Source organism: Impatiens glandulifera, chromosome 1 (genome assembly GCF_907164915.1).
Source record: "Impatiens glandulifera chromosome 1, dImpGla2.1, whole genome shotgun sequence".
NCBI lineage: Eukaryota > Viridiplantae > Streptophyta > Magnoliopsida > Ericales > Balsaminaceae > Impatiens > Impatiens glandulifera.
Window position 1 is genome coordinate 61148154 of NC_061862.1, and position 22421 is coordinate 61170574.

General features: G+C 33.8%; 5 protein-coding genes across 8 annotated transcripts; 3 read left to right on the forward strand and 2 right to left on the reverse strand.

Moving 5' to 3' along the window:
* Positions 1 to 9709: 9709 nt before the first annotated feature.
* On the reverse strand, positions 9710 to 11441 carry LOC124921088 (putative glucuronosyltransferase PGSIP8). The gene is made up of 3 exons (XM_047461697.1): positions 11126 to 11441; positions 10616 to 11064; positions 9710 to 10532 (listed from the first exon to the last, which is right to left on the reverse strand). The coding sequence occupies exons 1-3, from the start codon at positions 11398 to 11400 to the stop codon at positions 9829 to 9831; spliced, it is 1428 nt and encodes a 475-aa protein (XP_047317653.1). The 5' UTR covers positions 11401 to 11441; the 3' UTR covers positions 9710 to 9828.
* A 1763-nt stretch (positions 11442 to 13204) lies between these two features.
* On the reverse strand, positions 13205 to 15851 carry LOC124916601 (histidine biosynthesis bifunctional protein hisIE, chloroplastic). 2 transcript variants are annotated; one of them, XM_047457337.1, is made up of 6 exons: positions 15630 to 15851; positions 14911 to 15174; positions 14042 to 14287; positions 13867 to 13962; positions 13640 to 13791; positions 13205 to 13562 (listed from the first exon to the last, which is right to left on the reverse strand). In XM_047457337.1, exons 2-6 carry the CDS (start codon positions 15100 to 15102, stop codon positions 13364 to 13366), a joined length of 885 nt encoding a protein of 294 aa, XP_047313293.1. In that variant the 5' UTR covers positions 15103 to 15174; positions 15630 to 15851; the 3' UTR covers positions 13205 to 13363. The 2 variants fall into 2 exon arrangements, with proteins under 2 accessions (XP_047313293.1, XP_047313302.1); XM_047457346.1 differs by lacking the exon at positions 15630 to 15851 and having other exon boundaries at positions 14042 to 14267; positions 14911 to 15045.
* Positions 15852 to 17107: 1256 nt separating this feature from the next.
* Positions 17108 to 19104, forward strand: LOC124916578. 3 transcript variants are annotated; one of them, XM_047457311.1, is made up of 2 exons: positions 17108 to 17247; positions 17454 to 19104. In XM_047457311.1, exon 2 carries the CDS (start codon positions 17492 to 17494, stop codon positions 18989 to 18991), a length of 1500 nt encoding a protein of 499 aa, XP_047313267.1. In that variant the 5' UTR covers positions 17108 to 17247; positions 17454 to 17491; the 3' UTR covers positions 18992 to 19104. The 3 variants fall into 3 exon arrangements, with proteins under 3 accessions (XP_047313267.1, XP_047313282.1, XP_047313275.1); XM_047457326.1 differs by having other exon boundaries at positions 17117 to 17247; positions 17476 to 19104; XM_047457319.1 differs by having other exon boundaries at positions 17174 to 17247; positions 17458 to 19104.
* Positions 19105 to 19388: 284 nt separating this feature from the next.
* Positions 19389 to 20132, forward strand: LOC124922557 (osmotin-like protein). The gene has a single exon (XM_047463281.1). The coding sequence runs from the start codon at positions 19389 to 19391 to the stop codon at positions 20130 to 20132; it is 744 nt and encodes a 247-aa protein (XP_047319237.1).
* A 1266-nt stretch (positions 20133 to 21398) lies between these two features.
* LOC124916651 (histone H4) lies at positions 21399 to 22032 on the forward strand. Its single transcript, XM_047457402.1, has one exon. It carries the CDS (start codon positions 21454 to 21456, stop codon positions 21763 to 21765), a length of 312 nt encoding a protein of 103 aa, XP_047313358.1. The 5' UTR covers positions 21399 to 21453; the 3' UTR covers positions 21766 to 22032.
* The last annotated feature ends 389 nt before the right edge of the window (positions 22033 to 22421 follow it).

Genomic DNA, 22421 nt, shown 5'->3' on the forward strand with positions numbered 1-22421 from the left:
GAAAAAGAAGAACAACACTTACCAAAGGCACTGAGGAGCAGTTCACTATCTCCACTTCCCAATGAAGAAATCCAAGATCAGTCAATGTCAAAATTACCACCCTGATCAAAGATTTTAAGAAATCAAATAATTTTAAATTTCAAAAAGAGAATCTCAATAATAATCAAAGATTTGGAATGAATTCCTTAATCAGAATCAGAATCCAAAAAACCTATATATAGGTTATACACAACAAACCTATATCAGAATCAGAATCCAAACCCTAAATTTTAAAGTAAATTTGATTCTGATTAAGTAAATCTATTGATAAAGTAAATATATACGTTTCCTATATATATATACGTTAAACCCTAAACAGTTGATAAAGTAAATCTATTTCTTCTTTGAATAGATATAGGATTTAGAAATTCATCAATGAATAGATGTAGGATACACTTACAGTCGGATCAAAGCAAGTGGTCGCTGAGACAGAACGGCGGTTGGAAGAATATAGAATCGATGATCGGCGGATATTGGCGGCGGTTCGATGATCGATGAAGGAAGAATAGGGGAAGAAAACTTACCTGGCGGCGACTTCAACAGACGGCGGCGCTGATCGGGAAGAAGAGGAGCGAAAGCGCGGAGGAAGAAAAGAAAAGAAAGAAAAGAAAGAGTTTGCGTGTTAATTAAAGACTATCTGTAACGGTTTTCGGAAACCGTTACAGATAGTCAACCATCTTTTCGTCTTCCTTTCCAATATCTGTAACGGTTATTGAGACACCGTTACAGATACCTGATCCAAAAACGTTATATTTAAGTATTATCAGTAACGGTTATGGTGAAAACCGTTACAGATATTGGAATGAGAATGAAGTGACGGCTCGCTTATCTGTAACGGTTATTGAGGAAACCGTTACAAATAACACATTTGTAACAGTTTGATCCAGAACCGTTACTAATATGCAATAATATTCACGTTATTATTAATGCATATCTGTAACGATTTTTCAATATGCCGTTACTAATATAGTGTCTGTAACGGTTATTGACAAAACCGTTACAGATATGCAATAATAATAACGTTATGATTGAAGGCATATCTGTAACGGTTTTGTCAATAACCGTTACAGACACTATATTAGTAACGGCATATTGAAAAACCGTTACAGATATGCATTAATAATAACGTTAAATTAAGTAATATTTGTAACGGTTTACATTGCCGTTACTAATGTCCTAATAACAGTAATGGTTTTTCATAGCCGTTACTGATAAAATATATTAGTAAGGGCGTTCGAGCGCCGTTACTAGAAGTCGTTACAGAAGACATAATTTCTACTAGTGTGTCTTTGCTGCCGTGGATTGTAGTTTGTCCTTTAAAATCCAGGTTAGTTCTTATTTACAATTAATGTTAGATTGTTAGATTAGTAGATTATGGATGTTAGGTTAGTGAATAATTTGTATGTTAGGTTAGATAATATTGAATGCTAAGTTATATTAAGTTAGATTATTTGAATGTTAGATTATTGGATTGGTAGATTAAGTTAGATTATTTGTATGTTAGATTATTGATGGATTAATGTTGGTTTATTTGATTAAGTTAGATTATAGGATTGTTAGATTAATAGATGATTTGTATGTTTAATTATTGATGTTAGGTTATTGGATTATTATTTTGTATGTTAGGTTAGATTAGATTATTGGATTATTGATGTTAGGTTATTGGATTATTAATTTGTATGTTAGGTTAGATGGAAGTCCCTGACAAAACATGGATGACTATAGTTCGTACCGATCCAAAATATATTAAGGGGGTTGACAAATTCATAAAATTTGCTGAAAGGTCTACGGGTAGATCATCGATTGCATGTCCTTGTGTAAGGTGTGCAAATCGAGTATATGAGAATAAGATTGTGGTTAGATCCCATCTGATTGTATTCAGATTAAGACAAAACTATGATTTTTGGTATTTTCACGATAAAAAGAGAATTGAACGTCTGAATGTTAATGTTGTTAGTGAGAATGTGGATGAGGATGAGTTTGAAGACAAACCGATCACTAAATATAAAGAGTAATATCATGGAAGATGAACATGTTGACGTTTGTGAGGATCATCTAATGGAAGATATTATTGTTGATTTGTACCCTAATGTCAACAATGATAATGAACATCCGAGTGAAAATGAGCATCCCGTTGATGATGCTAAGACGTTTTACAAATTGTTGGATGATTCGAAGCTCCCTTTGTATGAAAGTTCTCGCATTTCCAAAGCCTCATCTCTTCTTAAACTTCTTCACATAAAAAATGTAGGTCAATGGACAAACACGTCATTTGATTTGTTGTTGAGTTTATTGAAGGATGAAATACTATCAGTTCATAATTAGCTACCAAATTCGTATTATGAGTGCAAGAAATTCATTATAGACATGGGTCTATCGTACGAAAAAATTGACGCGTGTAAGAATGATTGCATGCTTTTTCGTAAAGAGGATAAGGATTTGCAGCAATGTAAAGTTTATGGGCTTTCTAGATGGAATATCAATAAATCTAGTGGTGCAATTCGAACGGAGGTGAATGATAAGTATATACCCAATAAAGTGCTATGGTATTTTCTATTAAAACCGAGGTTGCAAAGATTATACATGTGTTCCAAAACTGCTCCACGCATGACTTGGCATAAAGATAACAATCTCGAAGATGATGTGTTGAGGTATCCTACTAATTCAATGACATAAAAGATCTTTGATAACTTGTACCCAAATTTCTCAGTAGAACCTCAAAATGTGCGACTTTGTTTGGCAAGTAATGGTTTTCAACCCTTTGCTAGCGGAAAAACATCATACAACATTTGGCTAGTTATTCTCATCCCTTACAACGTCACTCCCACCACATGTATGGACAAAAGCAATTTTCTTCTATCAATGCTAATTCCATGACCAAAAAGTCCCGGAGATTGCATTGACGTATTTCTTGAGCCACTTATTGAAGAGTTGACGGAATTGTGGAAGACCGGTGTGAAGACATACGATGCAAACAAAAAATAATATTTTAAGTTGCGGGCAGCTCTTATGTGGACTATTAATGATTTCCCGACATATGCAAATTTGTCTAGATGGAGTACAAAGGGGAAATTGGTATGTCCGTCTTGTAATCAGAACATTGCATCATTGAGGTTAACAAATTGCCAGAAAGAGTGTTACATGAATTATCGATGATTCCTCCCGCTTAATCATCAATGGCACAAAGAGACTGATACGTTTGACGGGTGTACTGAGCATAGAGGTCCTCATGTTCTACTATCAGGTTCCGAAATTCAATTGCAGGCACGAGATCTAAAGGAAATTTGTTTGATAAAGTACATGCCCAATAAAACGAAAGTTATTCATGAATCCTGGGATGATAACTAGAACAAATTCAGTATATTCTTTCAATTGTCTTACTGGAAATCTTTGATGTTGAGACATAACTTGGATGTAATGCATATTGAGAAGAATATATATGATAGTTTGTTGGGAACTTTAATGAATTTCAAATAAAAGTCCAATGATGGAATTAAAGCGAGGAAAGATTTGGTCATAATGAACATAAAACATTCCTTACATCCGGTTGAAGTTGATGGTGTTCTTCGGTGTCCGGCAGGCCCCTATGCATTGTCATCAGAACACAAGAAACGTTTATTCCAGTTTCTGAAAAATATTAAAATGTCAGACGGTTTTTGTTCAAATATTGGTGCGTGTGTAAACATGGAGGAGAAAAAAATTTAAGGATTGAAGAGTCACGATTGTCATATTTTATTACAATATCTCATTCCACTATCTACACGTGGCCTACTGCTCGATGATGTATACGATGTTGTGGTGAATTTATCAAGGTTCTTTCGGTTGCTTTGCCAAAAAAGTTTACAACACGGGTAATTGGAAACACTACATGACGACATTGTCTTGACACTTTGCAAATTGGAGAAGATCTTTTCACCTTCTTTTTTTGATATAATGGTGCACTTACCAGTTCATTTAGCTTTTGAAGCTTGTCTTGGAGGACCCGTTCAGTATCAATGGATGTATCCAGTTGAACAATATATGACCACACTAAAGAAATACCTTAGGAACAGGAACTTTCTAGAAGGTTCAATCAGCGAGAGCTACCTTGTGAATGAGAGTATGAGCATGTGTGCCCGATATTTGGACGATCAAGAGTCAGTGTGCTCATTAGTACAACATTCAATACATACAAGATGCATCAATACATACAAGTCAGAAGATGCATCAATACATACAAGTACAACATTCTCCATATGCATTGCTATGGAAGACTTATCTAATGGCACAGCCTACACATACCAACCGGGTGATCGTGAGTGTGCTCATTAGTACATCTTAAAAAATTGTCGCGAAGCTGAAGAATATTATAAGTAAGTCCATCAATTTCATATGAGGTATGATTTAAGTAATAATTTAATCTATCATTTGCGCAGCAATTTTGTTCAATCATGCCCACCTAATATTTCCAATGAAGCTCGGGATAAACAATACGTTAGATATTTCCAAGAAAGAGTAAGTAATCGTCTCAACAATTTCTTTTTAGTAGATGACAATTAGTTTAATAACAATTTCTAATTAATAGGTGGAGCAATTAACCGATCAATCTGATATAATAGTGTATCTTAAGATTTTAGGAGGTGGGCCTACAATGTATACAAAGAAATATAACTCGTGCAAAATAAATGGGTACAAGTTTAACACTGAGAAACATGACGAGAGCTTGACCACCCAAAATAGCGGGGTTTTGGTTGTTGGTAATAATGGGGTGAGACTATTAACTAATATGGAGTGATCAATAAAATCATAGAAGTGATATTCTTTTGTGGAAGACGAGTAGTTCTCTTCAAATGCAAATGGTTTGATGTTCATCACAAAGATCGGGGCATTAAAGTTGATAAGTATGGTTATGTTAGTATAAATATCAACATGACTCTACAGACTCAATTAAATGAATCATTCATAATGGCAAGCCAAGCACAACAAGTCTTTTACTCTACAGATATGGCATCAAGGCTTGGATGGAAAATTGTGATACCAATAAATCCCTAATTAAGGTTGAACTATTTCTATTAAGAGTTACTTGTATATTTTTCTTATAAACATTAAATTCTATATTTGCAGCTATCATGGCACCTAAAAGAGTAATAGGTAAGGGTTTTACCAGCGCGCTAACAGACCTTATACAAAGGACCGGGGAGCATTCAGAAGACCCTTTGGCACTACTTAACTCTATTGAGGACCTTGATTTGGGAGGTATAATAGGTAGTGATGATGATGACATGAACGTTGATAGTGTACCAAACACTAACCTCGATGTTGATGATGATGAGACACAACCCCCGTCTGAGGAGCAAGATGGAGGTATCGGTGTTTGATTACGTATTTTGTTATGATCCTATATAATTTTGTGTTTAATTTTAGAATTTATTTCGAGGAAGAGACGGGGTAAGAACAAAAATACAGTAGTTGGTAGATTGCAAGCGGGACAGAAGATGACTCTTATGTTCAACCCGATAGATGGTAAGCCAATGTGCGAGAATAGGACAGCTCGGTCGAGGCATATTGGGAGTGTCATTCGAGACTCCAATGCACTACCTCACAAGACTTTGCGTTGGTCGGACCTGAGCTCCACATATCTAGATCACATATGGATGGATATCACGGTAAGTTATTAGTTTTGATGTATTAATCACAATCCATAATTGTATTTTTAATGTTGACTTTTCAGGATCCTTTCGAGGCTCTTGGGAAGGACATTAACATCTATCGTTGCCAAGGTCTACATCAAGCTAACAAATTATGGGATAGATGGAGATGTCAATGGAACACCTTATACGTTAAAGCTCGTGAAGGTGACGAGGCAGTGATTAGGGCAAATCCCCCTCCGGAGATCACCCTAAGTGATTGTCATTATCTTCTTGATCGTCGTTTTCTCACTCTAGAGTTCAAGGTAAGTTAATTTTTTTAAAGAGCTCTTACATTAATCATTCATTAAACACAAATATTTTCTTATTTGTAGAAAACAAGTAATGTCAATGCGCTTAATAGGTCGCGTGTTGTGTACAAGAATCATGCGGGCAGCATCTCATTTTCACAAATCAAGAGGCAAATGGTTCGTTTTATCATTAAATACAAAGTTTATAATGTTATTACGTTTTTATCAATTATTAAATTTGTATAGGAGAAGACTATCGGTATCTCGCCTAATTTTGTTGACTTATTTCTCCACACTCATACAAAAAAAACAACTCTACAAGATCCAAATCCGGAGGTCCCCCTATTATTCAAGAAAAAGTGGTAAGTCGTGTTTATTAGTTTCATTTATTTTATGTTAGGTTGGATTATTGAGTGTTAGGTTAGATTATATTATAATTTGGTTTATTGAATGTTAGGTTGGATTATTTGGTTTATTGAATGTTAGGTTAGATTATTGAATTGTTGGATTATTGAATTGTATGTTGATTAGGTTATGATAGTTTATTTAATTATATGTTAAATTATTTGGTGTATGTAATCAAATGTAATTTGTGTTTGTAGACTGCATTGCGAACTGCTATAGAAGAAGATCCGAGTAGGAATGATCTATAGTTGGCTGAGTACGCGTTCGGGTCTCAGGGACATGGGCGAGTCGTGGGTATGGGCTCAAGTGTCACACCTACATCTTTTAGAGCAAATGCCCGTGGGGGTTCTAGCACTCCGCACAGTGACACACAACAGATCCGTGAGGAAAACCGAGTTTTACTTGAGGAGATACAAAGAATGTGAGAGGAGCGTGAAGCTGAGAAACTTTAGTCATAGAGAGAGCGTGAAGAAGCATTATTGGAGCGTGAAATGGAGCGTGAAGAAGCACAAAGGCAGCGTCAAATGAAGCGTGAAGTAGCACAAAGGGAGAGACAACAATCAATACAAGAGCGTGAACAAATACAGAATGAGATGATTGAGATGAGGGAGCAGATGACCTTCATATTATCCTTGATTTCCGTTAACTCTCGCCCTCCACGTCCCCCTGCCCCTCCCACTAGAGATGATGCTCCTCTCACTTAAATTCTGGTTAGTTTAAAGTTTATGTGGTTTTGAAGTCTAGTTAGTTAATGGTTTATGTGCTTTTTGAAGTAGGTTAATTTATGGTTTTTGTGGATTGATGAATTATAGATTTATGATTGTAGTTTGTGGATGATTGTTGTTTTGGATTGATGATTGTGATTTTTTGAATGTATTAATGGTTTTGCAAAATGGATAATTATTATTATTGTTTATATAGGTAAAATATGAAATATTCAAAAAAATAAATAAATAAAAATGATTATGTTATTTAGTAACGGTTTTATACATTCAAAAATCGTTACCAATATAAATTTATCTGTAACGGTTTAACAAATAAGAAAATCGTTACTAAAACTCTCCCAACAACAGCAACGTCTTTCAAAACCGTTATTGAAACTCGTCCAACAACAGTAATGGCTTTCGAAAATCATTACTGAAACCCGCCCAACAACAGTAACGGTTTTATACATAAGAAAATCGTTACTAACGTAACTTTATCTGTAACGGTTAAACCTCGGCTAAAACAGTTACTGTTGTTAGGCGAGTTTCAGTAACGGTTTTCGAAAGCCGTTACTGATACCATAGAAGTATCAGTAACACTCATTTTTGTAACGAATGGTAACAGTTTTATTCGTCGTTACATAAAGTTATCAGTAACGGCTTCTGAGGCTTTCAGTAACGGTTTTCGCCTTTACTGATACCCCTTTTTCAACTAGTGAAATATTGGACTGTGGAGAGTAATAAAATAACAAAGCCTTCAAATATAGATGGAAGTATGGATGCCAACAAGTACTTTACATGTTGGGAGTAGAGTACTCGTTCCCGAATTCGGTTTATATTTTACTATTCGATTTTGATCCCAACCCCAACGAGTATCTATATTTATATATATATATATCCTCAATACGATGGATACCCGATCCCCAATTGGTACTTCATTACCAGATTAAATATTTATAAGATTGTAGATGTCGAAAAAAAATATAATTTTATTAAATTATAAATATTAACTTTAAAATTATAACTATAATATCAAAATATTAAAAAAAATTAATAAAATATTGGTTACATACATACTTATATTGTAGATGAGGAAGAAGATAATAATTTTATCATTACTAGAGTTAAAAAAAATTTAAATAGTAAATGTTGTAAGATGAAGGATGAAAAAAGAGAAATAACATTTTGATATAGAAAAAAAGTTGAAGATAGAGAATAAAGGAAAATTTGAAAAAATGACTCTAAAAATGTCTTAAATGTGTTAATGACCAGCGCATAAATTTAATTGTGTAAATGACCACTTCAAAATATTCTGACGAAATTACCTTCGTCGCGTAATGTGAATGGCAAGATCGTTACGCGAAGGGAAAGCCTGTGAAATTACTCTCGTCGCGTAACACGAGGGACACGATCGTCACGCGAAGGGCACGATCGTCACGCGAAGGGCACAATCGTCACGCGAAGGACACGGTTGTCACGCGAAGAGCACGATCATTCTGAATTTTTCACAAGCTTTTCCTTCGCGAGACGATCTTGCATTCGCGTTACGCGATCAGAGTAATTTCGTTAAAATATTTTAAAGTTGTCATTTGCGCAATTATATTTAAGGAATTTTTTAGGATCGTTTCGTCAAATTTCCCCAAGATGAAACCGCCTATTTAGAGAGAAATAATTTTTGGGAAATATTAAAAATTAAAAATTAAAATAAAATGTGGATAAAACAAAATAAATTATGTATTTATTGTAATGTTCAACAGCATTTTAAAGGGGCAATTTCACGAAATGGCCTTAAAGATGGACTTATTTGATTTTTTGACCAGCGCATATAATTAAATGCGCTGGTGACACCTTTATATATGTTTTGATAAAATTGCCATGTCGCGAGACGCAACCGGATGGCATGTGAAAAGTCGACAATACTTTGTGAAAAAGTCTACAATCGCGAGACGCAACCGGCATTCGCGAGACACGCAATTTTTTATTATTATTTTTTTTTAATTTATAAAAAAAATTGTGTCTCACGATTGTCGGTTGCGTCTCACGAATACCGGTACAAAAGTGTCATCAACGCATTTAATTTTATGCACCGTCAAAAAAATCAAATAAAATATCTTTAGGGTCTAAAAGTTCATATTAAGCCTTAAGATAAAAAATATATATATATTATTTTTTATATTAATATCCACCGTTTGAGTTTCGGTTGTCTCCGAACCCCAATCGGTACTCTCCCCTCCCCTACCATCCCGATCCTGATTACGCTTAAAAATACCCAGACACAGCCGATCGAATACCCACGGGTACTATTGTCATACATAGATGGAAGCAAATGTTTCCAGAGGTGAAATTAAGCGTTCAATTCAAGTAATATTGGTATGAAAAGGAGTAAACTTGACTTGAACAAGTTGCCTGGAGAAGAAGGGAAATTTGCTGATGAAAATGAAGCAAGAGCAGAGCAAACTTATAAACTCTGAAGACCACATGAAGATTCAAAACTTAATAAGCTTGTTGCTGAAAATGGTCCACATAATTGGAACTTCATTGCTGAAAATTTTGAAGACATTTTTTTGTTAATTTTCTGCTGGCTAGTTCTCTCTTAATTTGTGATAAAATTGTCAGTTTAACAAGTATTCATTCTTTGTTGCGGTTAAAGAATCCAATCATATCAAATTTCTGTTTCAATTTCTATACAACAATCCAATAAAAGAACAGGGAAAGGTAGTAATTAAGTACACAATAAATTAATCAATTTTTTTCACTCAAATCCTAACGTTTCCTAGTCCACAACTTGTTAAATCCACCACTTGGTTGCGTCGATTCGCTTATCCTCGGCAAGAACACTTCCCTTTCGAGCGAAACATGTAAACAAGACAAAATCTTTACAAACGAAGCCCAAAGTGCCGGAGTGCAGCAACATGTGTATCCAAACACAGACAAAGCCCTCACAACACCATCATTATACCAAGGATATGCCATCACACAAAGTGCCCCCAAAATACTTAACCATGGCACCAAAACTGCCAACCAAGGAAGTAGAAACGCGTTTATCGTTATACAAGCAAGCGCAAAACTTCCCAACAAGTATAACCCCCATCCCAATAAAGGATGGATTGTGGTGGGAATGATGAAGAATGGAATCGTGTAAGCAACCACAATTGACCAAAGTGCAACCAACTTCAATCCTGTTTGAATCAAGAAGAAGTTCTTGTCTGTCTGCCGGTAACACACTTTCGATAAGTTAGGCCTTGCTAAACGTGTCATTGCAATGACACTTAAGTAAATTATCGCTTGGATGAACATGAGAGGCGTCTCTGTTCCATATCCAATAGTTGTAAGACGTTGGGCATGCCATTGAAGACCTAATGGAAGAACAGGCCACGACCACCAATACCACGGTTTCAACCATGATGCGCCTGGAAACGTAATCACGCTGTTGGGACCGCAAGGAACGTTCCATCTCAAACGAAGATCTGTAACACATCTTCTATTATTGTAACTAACGAATCTAGAAGAATTCAGAACAATTGAAAATATACATAATTAGTAAACTCACAGTAATAAGTAGCATCCATTTGATATCCCAAAGGAAGTCTATAACTTCCATTAAGTTTGGAACCATTAAGAGGAGGATGAAACATGGGTTGATCTAGCAAATCAGGGAAATATCCACCGATGAAACCCTGATCAGCTCCGTCTGGATTCGATCTCCCAACAGCCAATTGATGAACCATGTCATTGAAAACAGGAATGGATGGTTGGAGAACGAAGAGGCCGGTGTGGAAGATGCAGGGGTTGATGAAGGAAGCGCAGAATTGACCGCACTGGAAAAGCTCGTCGGTTTTTTGAAGGAAAAGATTATCAACGTCGAGCATTACTACCCTTTCGTAATCAACTAAACTCCATGCGTATAGCTTATTCAAAGTCAGCTTGAATCTCTTCTGATGCCTGTATGGATTGTGCAAGTTTTCCACTTTCACAACTCTTGCTCCATCTTCTTCCTCGCTGATTAAATTCAAGTTTCAGATATTGAACTAATTCAAAATAAAGATTAAAAATGACTTACAATGCTTGAACCCAACGGGGAGGAACATCGGCGGAAGCAATAACGACGAGATCGGCGTCAACGTTGAGTTTGGACAGAGATCTAAGCATGACACGAGTCGCTACGTAGAACTCGTAATCCCTCGGTGTTCCCACGTACATCATTGTAGCGTAGGCATTCTTTCGAGGAAACGATGTTGTCGCTGCTTCCGAGGACGGGAATACGATGGCGCCGGAAAACAAGAGAAGAAGAATGATGGCCGGCAGCGCCGCCGCGGCCTCTGTTTTACGCGGCATTAGTATTGGTTTTCTCTCCTGTTTTTATTTCTTTAAATTAAATTAAGGCAGAAAGTATATGTAGCTGATTTTAATATTTGCAAAATGAATTCTTGGGGGGAAGATTTAAAGGATAAGAAAGAATAAGGTTTGCGGATTCGTCCCACTTTCCTTTAGTACTGTTTTAATTGGTCAACTGTTCGGTTGGTCAGTCTCCACGGTCTGTCTGAGATGACTAAATCAACTAGGGCTTTGTTTGTTTTTTTGTTTTTCCTTTCTTTACATTCATAATTTTTATAAAACTTAACCAACACAATTTTGTTATTTAGAGTTTGTTCGGTGCCACAACAGGTAATTTTGAGGAAGTGTTTTTTTTATATATAAAATACTTCAAAAAATATTAATATATATTGATAAAATAAAATAAATAAATAAATAAAATATATTGTAATTGAGTGATTTAGGGCTCTTTTAATTTTTTATAAACCGCGTATAGGCGTTTGCGTAATATGTTGCTACAATAACTTTGCGTAATAAGCTTGCAAAAAATTATAATCAAACACACTTTTACTTTTAAACTCAATTTTCTCCCTAACTCCTTCTTCTTTCATTTTTAAAATTACAATTAAAGTGTGATTTTTTCTTTTATTATTTTAAATATTTTTTATTCATTTTCTTTCATTTATTTCATTCATTTCTAATTATTTTTTTCATTTTTTTCATTTATTTAATCTTTTTTTAATTATTTTATTCATTCTCTCTTATTTATTCCATATATTTATAATATTTTTATATATTTATATAAATTTATTATAATAAAAAAAACATACATTTAAATATATTTTATTTATTATTTATAATATATATGTTAATTAAACTAGCCTTAATTATTTAAAAATATAGATTAAAATTAAAATGAATAATAATATGAAAAGGATGAGAGTGTTCAAAAATAAATTGATAATAAAAAAATATTAAATTAGAGAGAGAGTGTAAAAAGGGAAAAAATATATAATAATAATGATAAATTATTTTCTTTATTCATATAATTTATTTTAAAATATATTATTTTTTAATTTAAGTGATTTATTATTAATATAATTTATTTTAAAATATATACTATTTTTTAATTTAAATTATTTATTAATATTTAAAATAAAATGAATAAATATATATAACATTATATATAATATTAATTATTAAATAATATGATAAATATAAAAGTAAATAAGTTGAATCAAAGGATTAAATAAACTAACAGATAGATAATAAGTTGGATAAGATGCTTCAATAAGCTAAATCAAGTGAATTAAATAATATTTAATTTTGATTGGGTTTATAACCCAACCGGACAAGCTTATAGAAACCAAATAAATAATTCAAAGACTTGTGTTAACCAAAAATCCATAACTATGGCCTGTTATATTTTTTATAAAAAATTCCAATTAAATATTTGAATCAGAACTACTTCCACGGGAAAGTTTGCAATTAGAGAGTTGTTACTGTTCTCTAATCAAGATAAGTAGTCATAATTTTGAAGCTTTTATTTGGATTAGAAATAAAAATAATATTAGATTATACATTAGGATATAAATGATTCCTTACATAAATTAAATCCTTGGGTATGGACACGGAAAAGTGACTGGTTTAATACTTTAAATGATTGCGTACGATCGAATAATAAATATTGGTCAAACTTCAAACGCGGGGTCGGTCTTCACATAACTAGTCAGAGTCTAAATCAGACGGCCGATAGAAAAGTATACACCTATTTCAATTTTATCTTTATACATATATAATTCACTATTTTATTTTATTTTTTAGAAACAGGAAATAAATGTATTATTATTCCCTACCATAAAACATAAAACAAACAAAAAATTGTATCATTTTATCCAGATGAATAACAATAAACAGTTAACAAAGAGAATGAAAATACTCAGAAAGATTATCTTAATACAAATAATGCAGCAAGTAAGTCCTACTACTTGCGACGGTTTTCCTTCTCCTCAATACCTGATTTTGAGAAGCGTTTCCTCAAGATCTCCATAACATCTTCGACTTTCACACCTCTAAGTCCCAACAGGGCCATCGAATGGTAAAGAACATCCGCCATCTCTGAGGCTGTCCGAGTTTCATCCTCATTTTCCTCTAGAGTTCTACAAAGCTCGTCTGCTTCTTCCCTGTAACATAAACAACGTCTATTATTATGCATAATTTGTTACATATTATAGATTCAAACAAATTCCATGCAGATTACCTGATTTTCGAGCAGAGCAATTTATCGTTAGTCAATAAACGCCTTGTCCATGATGGTTTCCCTTCCACCGGCAGTGACAGCTCTTCTTTCCGTTGAGATATAATTGATTCAAGGGAATACAGAGTGGTCAAAGCAACCCCTTTTTCTTCAACCTATCACAATTTTTTATTGAAAAACCAAAAATGTAATGGACAATATTCCAGAACAGTTAATAATCAATAAGAAACCTGTGGATTCTTTAACGAATCAAACACCGAAGTGTAGTAACAAGTCTCCGCCCCTGTATGGCAAGTAGGACCATCAGGCTTTCCAAGATATATTATCTGAAACATTTTAAAAAATGAATTCTAGTCACATATAACAGCATGCCATTAAATATGTAAAAACTCAATCAGGACTTACAGAATCATAGTCACAATCAAAAAATATTTCATTAACTTGAATGAAGTTCATAGACGTCTCTCCCTTGATCCATAATTTTGACCTCGACCTGCTATAGAATGTTGCCTTGCGCGAGGAAATGGTAACTTCCAAGGCTTCCTTGTTCACAAACCCTTGCATTAAGATGGCTCCTGTGTCTATGTTCTGGGCTATAGCAACAGCCAAACCTTTGTCATCCCATTTGACCCTGTTCAGTAACAAGTCGATCTAGACTAATTGTTAGTTAAATATATAGTTCTATATCAAATAAAAACAAATGTTAAAAAAAAATACAGCAAAATAAACGCAAATAGAGATCATTTTACAAGAAACAGAGAAACATTAAATTAAGCTCCCTGAAAGTATAAAAGCAACTGATAATATAAAGCTCTCCAAGACAAAACAGGTGTTACCTAATAGATCTCGTCATACTTGTTAATCTTCTAAATCTAAAACATTAGTTGGTCTCTTCTTTTCTTAATTATTCCTTTAATACCAAGTACTAAATTGCATTAGAAGATTAATCTGGTATATTGCTACAGTCTTTAACCTTGATAATCAAACTATTCAGGGAAACTCTACCAAACTTACACTACTTCTATTACGAATTAAGTTTTCAACACTATTATGTATATCCTTTTGAAAATCTACCACTCCTTTTCAAGTTATTTACTAATAATTCTCTTTTACACATGATTTGTTGTGTTTTATAATACACATAAAACAATTGTAGAGATTCTAATTAAACTACTCTATAGTATATAAATGAATAACATATTGAAAAACAAAACAAAACAAAACGGGAGCTTGAACAACAAAGAGATAACAATGAATCTTCCTACTCGAAGTACCTCGGGTGCAGGGGAGACAACTTTATCTGATATTGGAAGACAAGAAGCAATAAGGGGATATCCTTGTTGTTGAATTCTGGTAAATTTGATGCTCTGATACTTCTGTCTTACAGGAGAAGAAAAGAGACAGAGCTGGCCCTTGTGAGGAAGCAACTTCACTGGGTGAAGGCAGGTAAAGTCCATAGCAGCCATTACACTTGCTGTTTACTTTCAAGATTGAGATGCTTCCTTAGGATTGAACAGTCCAGCCGCTTGAGTGCCAAACTGAAGTAAAAAGAATGAGTTACTATATAAACAGATTAATACAGTGGTCATATGAATGTTGAAATATATCACTCTGTGTTTTAATAGTTAGCAAGCAAGATTATACAGTAAAACCATTAACTTTCTACAGATTGTTGTATAAATTTGTGTATAATATAGTAACAAATTTCAGAAGTCTAACAATTCATCCAACAACAAGACCTCGGATACTACAAACACAACAGAGATATAAGTCGTGAAGGTGTGATTGGAAGAGAAGATGAAAATGAAAAGAAAATTGAAACTGTGAAGGTGTGACATTGAATTTGATGAAATACTTAACCACATTCAATTACACTAAAGTTTGGAAAGGGAAGATAGAGAATTTGATTTCAATGGCATTGGTAAGTTGAATCAGAATTTATAATAGTAATGGGTTCTCTTCTTTCCAGAACAAAGAAAGAATGTAGATTTACCGTTGTTCTTCTATCAATTGTTCTGAGACCAGAGGACAATCGATCTGCTTCTGCCGCTAACGTTGGAGAATATAGAAAACGATCCCTTGTCGCTGCCGCGGACCACCGTTAACAATGGTGAAATGGAATCCACTGGCTCAAGAAGATCGGACGCTGTATAAGTAGGATGTCTAGCTAGCTCTTGCGAGATAACTTCCGCCGGTCCGTCACAGAATCACAGCTGGAGAAGAAATCCTGACAGACGTTGTATACATTGAAAGAAGACGGATACCTAAACCCGACCCGGATCTCTTTTGTCCAAACCCTTAATCTAGTTCATAATCTAGTTCAGAGATTACATATGTGAACGGGTTTAATTTTAAGCATTTAATCATCTGATACATAATTTTGCATAATATGTAAAAAAAAAAATTATAATAAAAAAAAGCACGTTTAAATGTAATTTTCTCTTTTATCTTCCTCGTTTAACTGAATAAATTCGTTTATGTTCTTCCTTATAACGTCAATACTATCACATATTATGGGTAACATAAGAGAAATTATAAAATAAGTATAAAATATATTTTATGCAACATATTTGTGAATAAATGGTATCGAATAAGTTGAATATAAACGGAAACAAACTTATCCTATATTATAATATTTTATTTATATTATAAATTTATATTATATTTTATGCAACATATTTGTGAATAAATGGTATCGAATAAGTTGAATATAAACGGAAACAAACTTATCCTATATTATAATATTTTATTTATATTATAAATTCGTTGGAATTGAGTTTATAAACTTTTTTAATTTTAAATATATTTTTTCAAATATTAAATTGTGAGGTTCCTTAATATTAAAGTTATACAAAACAAACTTAAAACAGTTAAATTATTATTATCTTAATGATATATATAAATAAATAAAATATTCATATCACTAATTTAATTTATGATTTTAACTAAAAAAATGTTTTAACTATAAAATTTGAAAGAATGAAAAGTAAAAACTTTTAATTCATTAAAATTTAATAATTAAATTATTATCATAAATATTTTATTTGTTTTTTATACTTATCATATAGATAAGTTAACTCGTTTGAAACATGGCTATCTATAATTTTAACAATAATGAATTATTAAATTGTGAGATGAAAAAATAAATCCAAATCTCAATTGCCCTCATAAAAATCCCAATTTTACAATTTAGCCTTATAAATTTTATAAAATATTATATATTTGACTATAAATTTTTTAATTATTATATTTAAATTTGAAAATTATATTTTTAGATAAAAATAAAATAAGTAAGCCGTCCGATAAGATGGAATCAAACCAGCTCAGTGTGGTGGGTTGGTAGCGAATTTAATTAAACTTTAAAAATAAATAAACAAATAAAAAGAAGCCATGTTTTTGTTTACGCGAGAGCCAAACAAGGCCGAGGAATAATCGATAAGCGTTATGACGACGTTACACTTGCCGTTTACTCTGTGACCATATTTGCTTCTCTCTCCTCTTCTCTTCCTTCTCTTCTCTGTGCGTGTACGTGTTTGACTGTTTGAAGTAGATAACTGGGGATCATTGCTTTCGGAAGTTCTTTCAGGATTTACAGAAACCCATCTCCAAAGGTAATTAATTTCTTGGAAATCTTGCGTTTCATCTTCACATTACTACTTGTAAGGATTACTCTATCCTTCGATCCTTGTCTTATGAAGAAGATTCATTTCTTAGGGTTCCAATGAATTCCTGTTTAGTTTCCTTGCAGATTTAGTTCCATGTACAATTGTTTTTCACCTTCAATTTTATTTCTGGTAATTTCTAATTTGTCTGATAGATAGATACATACATACATATAGAAGTGTTGCTGTAAACATGGGAGAAGATTTACTTGCTGGTTTATCAATGGAGAATTATCACCCATCGACGTTTCTATCCATGGATTCGATTGCTGGAAATCATGAAGAAACCGACCGAGATATGAATAGGCAGGTTCCTCTATCTCGTCCTCCAGATATCAATCTGCCTCTATCAGCTGAACGTAGTCCTCCCCCACCTTCATATCATGATGCTTTCGATATGCTTGATGTTGGACTTGGACATCAAATCAATGATTCTGATCCCCTCATGTGCTTGACAAAAAACGGCAGGAAATGCGCTAGAAGGACTGACAGTGTTTGGGGTGCTTGGTTTTTCTTTACCTTCTATTTCAAGCCAGTTCTGAAAGACAAGTCGAAATCTATTGTAACCAGAGACTGTAACAATGGAGTGTCCGGATTCGACAAGTCAGACCTCCAGCTCGAGGTGTTTTTGGTTCAACATGATATGGAGAACATATACATGTGGGTGTTTAAGGAGAGGCCAGATAATGCTTTAGGGAAAATGCAGTTAAGGAGTTATATGAATGGGCATTCTCGCCAGGGAGATCGTCCATTTCCTTTTAGCGCGGATAAGGGTTTTGTTCGATCACATAGAATGCAGAGGAAACATTACAGAGGGTTGTCGAATCCTCAGTGCTTACATGGGATTGAGCTTGTTCGATCGCCAAACCTTATTGGAATTGATGAAGAAGATCAGAAGAAATGGATTGAGCTTACTGGTAGAGATTTGAATTTCACTGTCCCTTCTGAAGCAAACGAGTACAGTTCGTGGAGGACCCTGCCAAATACTGATTTCGAGCTTGATAGGCCGATTACTTCTGTAAAGAAGAAACCCGTTCATGGTTCTGGTTTGAATTTATCGGGGCAGCCATCAAATCACACAAACGGTAGTTTAATGGATCATCATCACTCGCACTTGTGTAATAACAATAAGAGGAAGAAAGATCTCTTCCCACATGGTGGTAACGATGAGGATTGTTGTTTCCCTTTAAATCCACATTCTGAACGACATCTAGATATCGATATGAATCCAGTTGAACCGGCTTGGATGAACGAATTCAGCGGTGTGATGAGGAACAACAACACATACGGTCCTGCTACAGCTGCCAAGACTTTATATGAAGACGAAGAAGGATACCTAATCATCATCTCCTTACCATTATCAGATCCAGAAAAAGTTAAAGTTCATTGGTGGAACAGTCTAACTCACGGAATCATCAAGATCTCATCTGTGAGCACGGCTGGCTTACCATTTATCCAGAGAAACGATAGAACGTTTAAGCTCACCGACCCGTCACCAGAGCATTGCCCACCTGGCGAATTCAAACGGGAAATCCCACTTCCCACTCGAATACCCGACGATGCTAAACTTGAAGCTTACTTTGACAAAAGTGGAACCGTTCTTGAGATAATGGTGCCAAAACATAGAGTTGGACCCGAGGAGCACGAAGTACCGATTTGCCTTCATCCGCCTAACGATTTCCTGTTATCTTGACTGAACATCCGAACAATGGAGATGGGGAATGTAATGTTATTCTTATTCTTATAATATCTATAAATTCTTTCATGATTACTGAATATGATAATAGTCTTTGTAGTTTTGGATTAGAATGAATTTTAATAATTTTGGGTTGTTTTGTAATTTGGATGTAGCTTGATCCTGAATTCAATCAAGCTTGATAGTTGGAAATACAAATCAGTGGTATATGTCATGCCACATAATTTTATACATATCTTAAATGTTGAATTCTCAATGCAAATCATGTGACTATTTCCACTCATTTCTTACTTACCATGCAAATAATCCCTCCCCTCATCTCTCCTTTCCTGACTATTATATTTTCATAACATTGCATACCCATCATGATCTCTTCTTCTATCAACCTTCAAAAATGGTATCATCTAACCAATTTTCACTCATCTTTCTCCTCCTCCTGTTAGCCATTATCAACTTCACCCACAGCACGGACCTAACAATAACAATAGTCAACAACTGTCCCTACACCATCTGGCCAGCCATTCAACCCACCGCCGGCTACCCCATCTTAGACCACACCGGTTTCCAACTCGAAAAACTAACCCACTTCTCCTTTCCCGCTCCCCAAACGCAGTGGTCCGGTCGTATCTGGGCTCGAACGGGATGCATAGAATCCCTAGACCGTTTCACATGTGCCACCGGAGACTGCGGAGGGCATCTCGAGTGTGTCTTGATGGGAGGTGCTACCCCAACAACCCTAGCCCAAATCAGCGTTCACAATCCACCCAACGACGATTGTTCATACGATGTGAGTCTGTTGGATGGTTTCAACATCCCGATGACAGTTACCCCACACGAGGGGAAAGGGAACTGCCCAGTAGTTGGGTGCCGGGAAGATATTTTGGCGACTTGCCCAGATCCATTGAGGATGCGGTCGTCTTCGGGAGCGGTAGTGGGGTGCATGAGCGGGTGTGAGGTGTTTGGGACCGACGAGTTATGTTGTCGGAATCATTATAACAGCCCACAGACTTGTAAGGCTTCGAATTACTCGGAGTTCTTTAAGGTGGCTTGTCCGGATACGGTTACCTACGCACATGACTCGTTGGCTTTGTATGAATGCTCGTCTGTGCGCGAGCTTAAGGTCATATTTTGTCATTGATCTGCATTCTAGTCATAATAAATGAGCTCAAAATTGTTATATCTACAAATTGTTCTTCCAAACTATACAAAATAAACTAAGAATAAAATAATTTGTATATTTAGTTAATGCCAGGATAAACTTTTGTGTAAAATATAAATTAGAAAGAAAAAAAAAAATCATTTTATTGGTGTCATTTGTTCTTACTATACGGTAGGCCATTGGAATTGCATGAGGAAAGGATAGTTATGTTCAAATATCAAATATGTTTATTTTTAGGTTGGTTGATCATGTTTCCGGTTAAATATTGGGACTATTTAACACGTGAGAGTGAAGGTGTGAGGATAAATAAATAAATATTTAAAAGAATAAAAATAAATAAATAATAATTTTAGGTTAAATCAATGTGTGTTTTTGAACAATAAAATTACTATTAATAATTATTCATTTAAATTTAAAATGCTTTTAAAGCGAGAATTAAACGCGTTTTTAAGTAAGAATTAAACTCTCAATATTCTTATATTTTAAACAAAACTCATCCCATTTGATATTTTAAACAGTTAATTAATTATTAATATTTGTGTGTTAAATAATAAATATATAAACATATCTTATATGTTATCAATACTGCATACATACATGGTTTAAACAACTTGCCTTGAATTGGAATGCTTCTCAATCCTCAGGATTAAGAAGAACAAAGAGGAGTAAAACATGATATCAATTATTTATAACACTTTAAAATATTATAGTCATTCTATCTAAAATAATAATAGTTTGTTTTCTACCAACATTTTTATTTAATAGTTGATTTTACATCAAATAAATTAGTCAGAATCATTAGTTAAAATAACAAAATAAGTTTTTGTATTTTATATAGTTAAAAAAATAAAAATTAATAATATTTTGAATCATATAACCCATTTTAAAATATTATTTATCATCAAGATTTTTTTTTAAAATTATATTAAATTTAAGTTAGATTGAGTTTGAATTTTTTTTTTTATTAATATATAAAATTAAAACATATTTTACAATATTATTTAAAAAAAATATATTTTCCAAATAATATTTTATTTTTGTACAAACTTAAATTCAGCTCATAGTTTGTTTAAAAGAAAATATAAATTACAATTAAAACTAAAAATATATCTACAGTTCATATTATTGATCTTCACACACGCTACGCGGATAGACATTGTCAGCCGTTAGATGCAGATCATCAACACAAGCAAAGCATACAAATACAGAGAGAGACAAACACCTTATTCTCCAAATCAAATCTCAAACACTTTCTTCTTCTCCAAATCAAATTGTCGGATCATTCTCTCTCTATTGAAAAATGTCAGGCCGAGGTAAGGGAGGCAAGGGGTTGGGAAAGGGAGGTGCTAAAAGGCATCGTAAGGTTCTTAGAGACAACATCCAAGGTATTACGAAGCCAGCCATTCGTCGTCTGGCCAGAAGAGGTGGAGTCAAGCGAATCTCTGGTCTGATCTATGAGGAGACAAGAGGGGTACTAAAGATCTTCCTTGAGAATGTTATCCGTGATGCTGTCACTTACACTGAGCACGCTCGCAGGAAGACTGTCACCGCCATGGATGTGGTTTACGCCCTTAAGAGACAGGGCAGAACCCTATACGGTTTCGGCGGCTAGGGTTTTAACCCTTTTAGTTTCACGTGAATTGTTTCATTATGTTCCTTATCTGTCGATTTAGTTCTAGTGCGTCTTCTATAAACTAAATGTTATCAAGATTTAATTGATGCCCCACATTAAATCTTGGAGAATTGATGTCGATGTAGAAGTAGATTGATGGGTTTTAATCTTCTATGGCCAATACAGCCATTAATCGCTGAATCCATGCCTATAGTTTTCTTGTTCTTCCATTCATCAATTGTTGCTAATTTGACATCATTTTGTCGACAGATGTATGCCTATCTGGTTGTTTTAAAGGGTGAAAATATTATTGTGTCAACAACTTTGATTGTTTTCTTACTTTAACTTTAGAGTTTCTATGTTAGACCCATGTGTGTTAAGAATCATAATTATACATCAAAACTGCTGAATAATAATAACAATAATTTTATATACTAAATAATTTGTGTATCATAATAATATAAATGAAATAAGTTCATAACAATTAAGTTCATTTTCTATTAAAAGTTTATTTAATGATATTCAAATAACTATAAAATATAATAAATAATCATAAATAAAATTGTACAAATAATTATGCAAATTAAAATATAATAATAAAGAAAATGCACAGTTCCTACATTATTTAAATGTAAAATTTACTTAAAAGAGTGTTT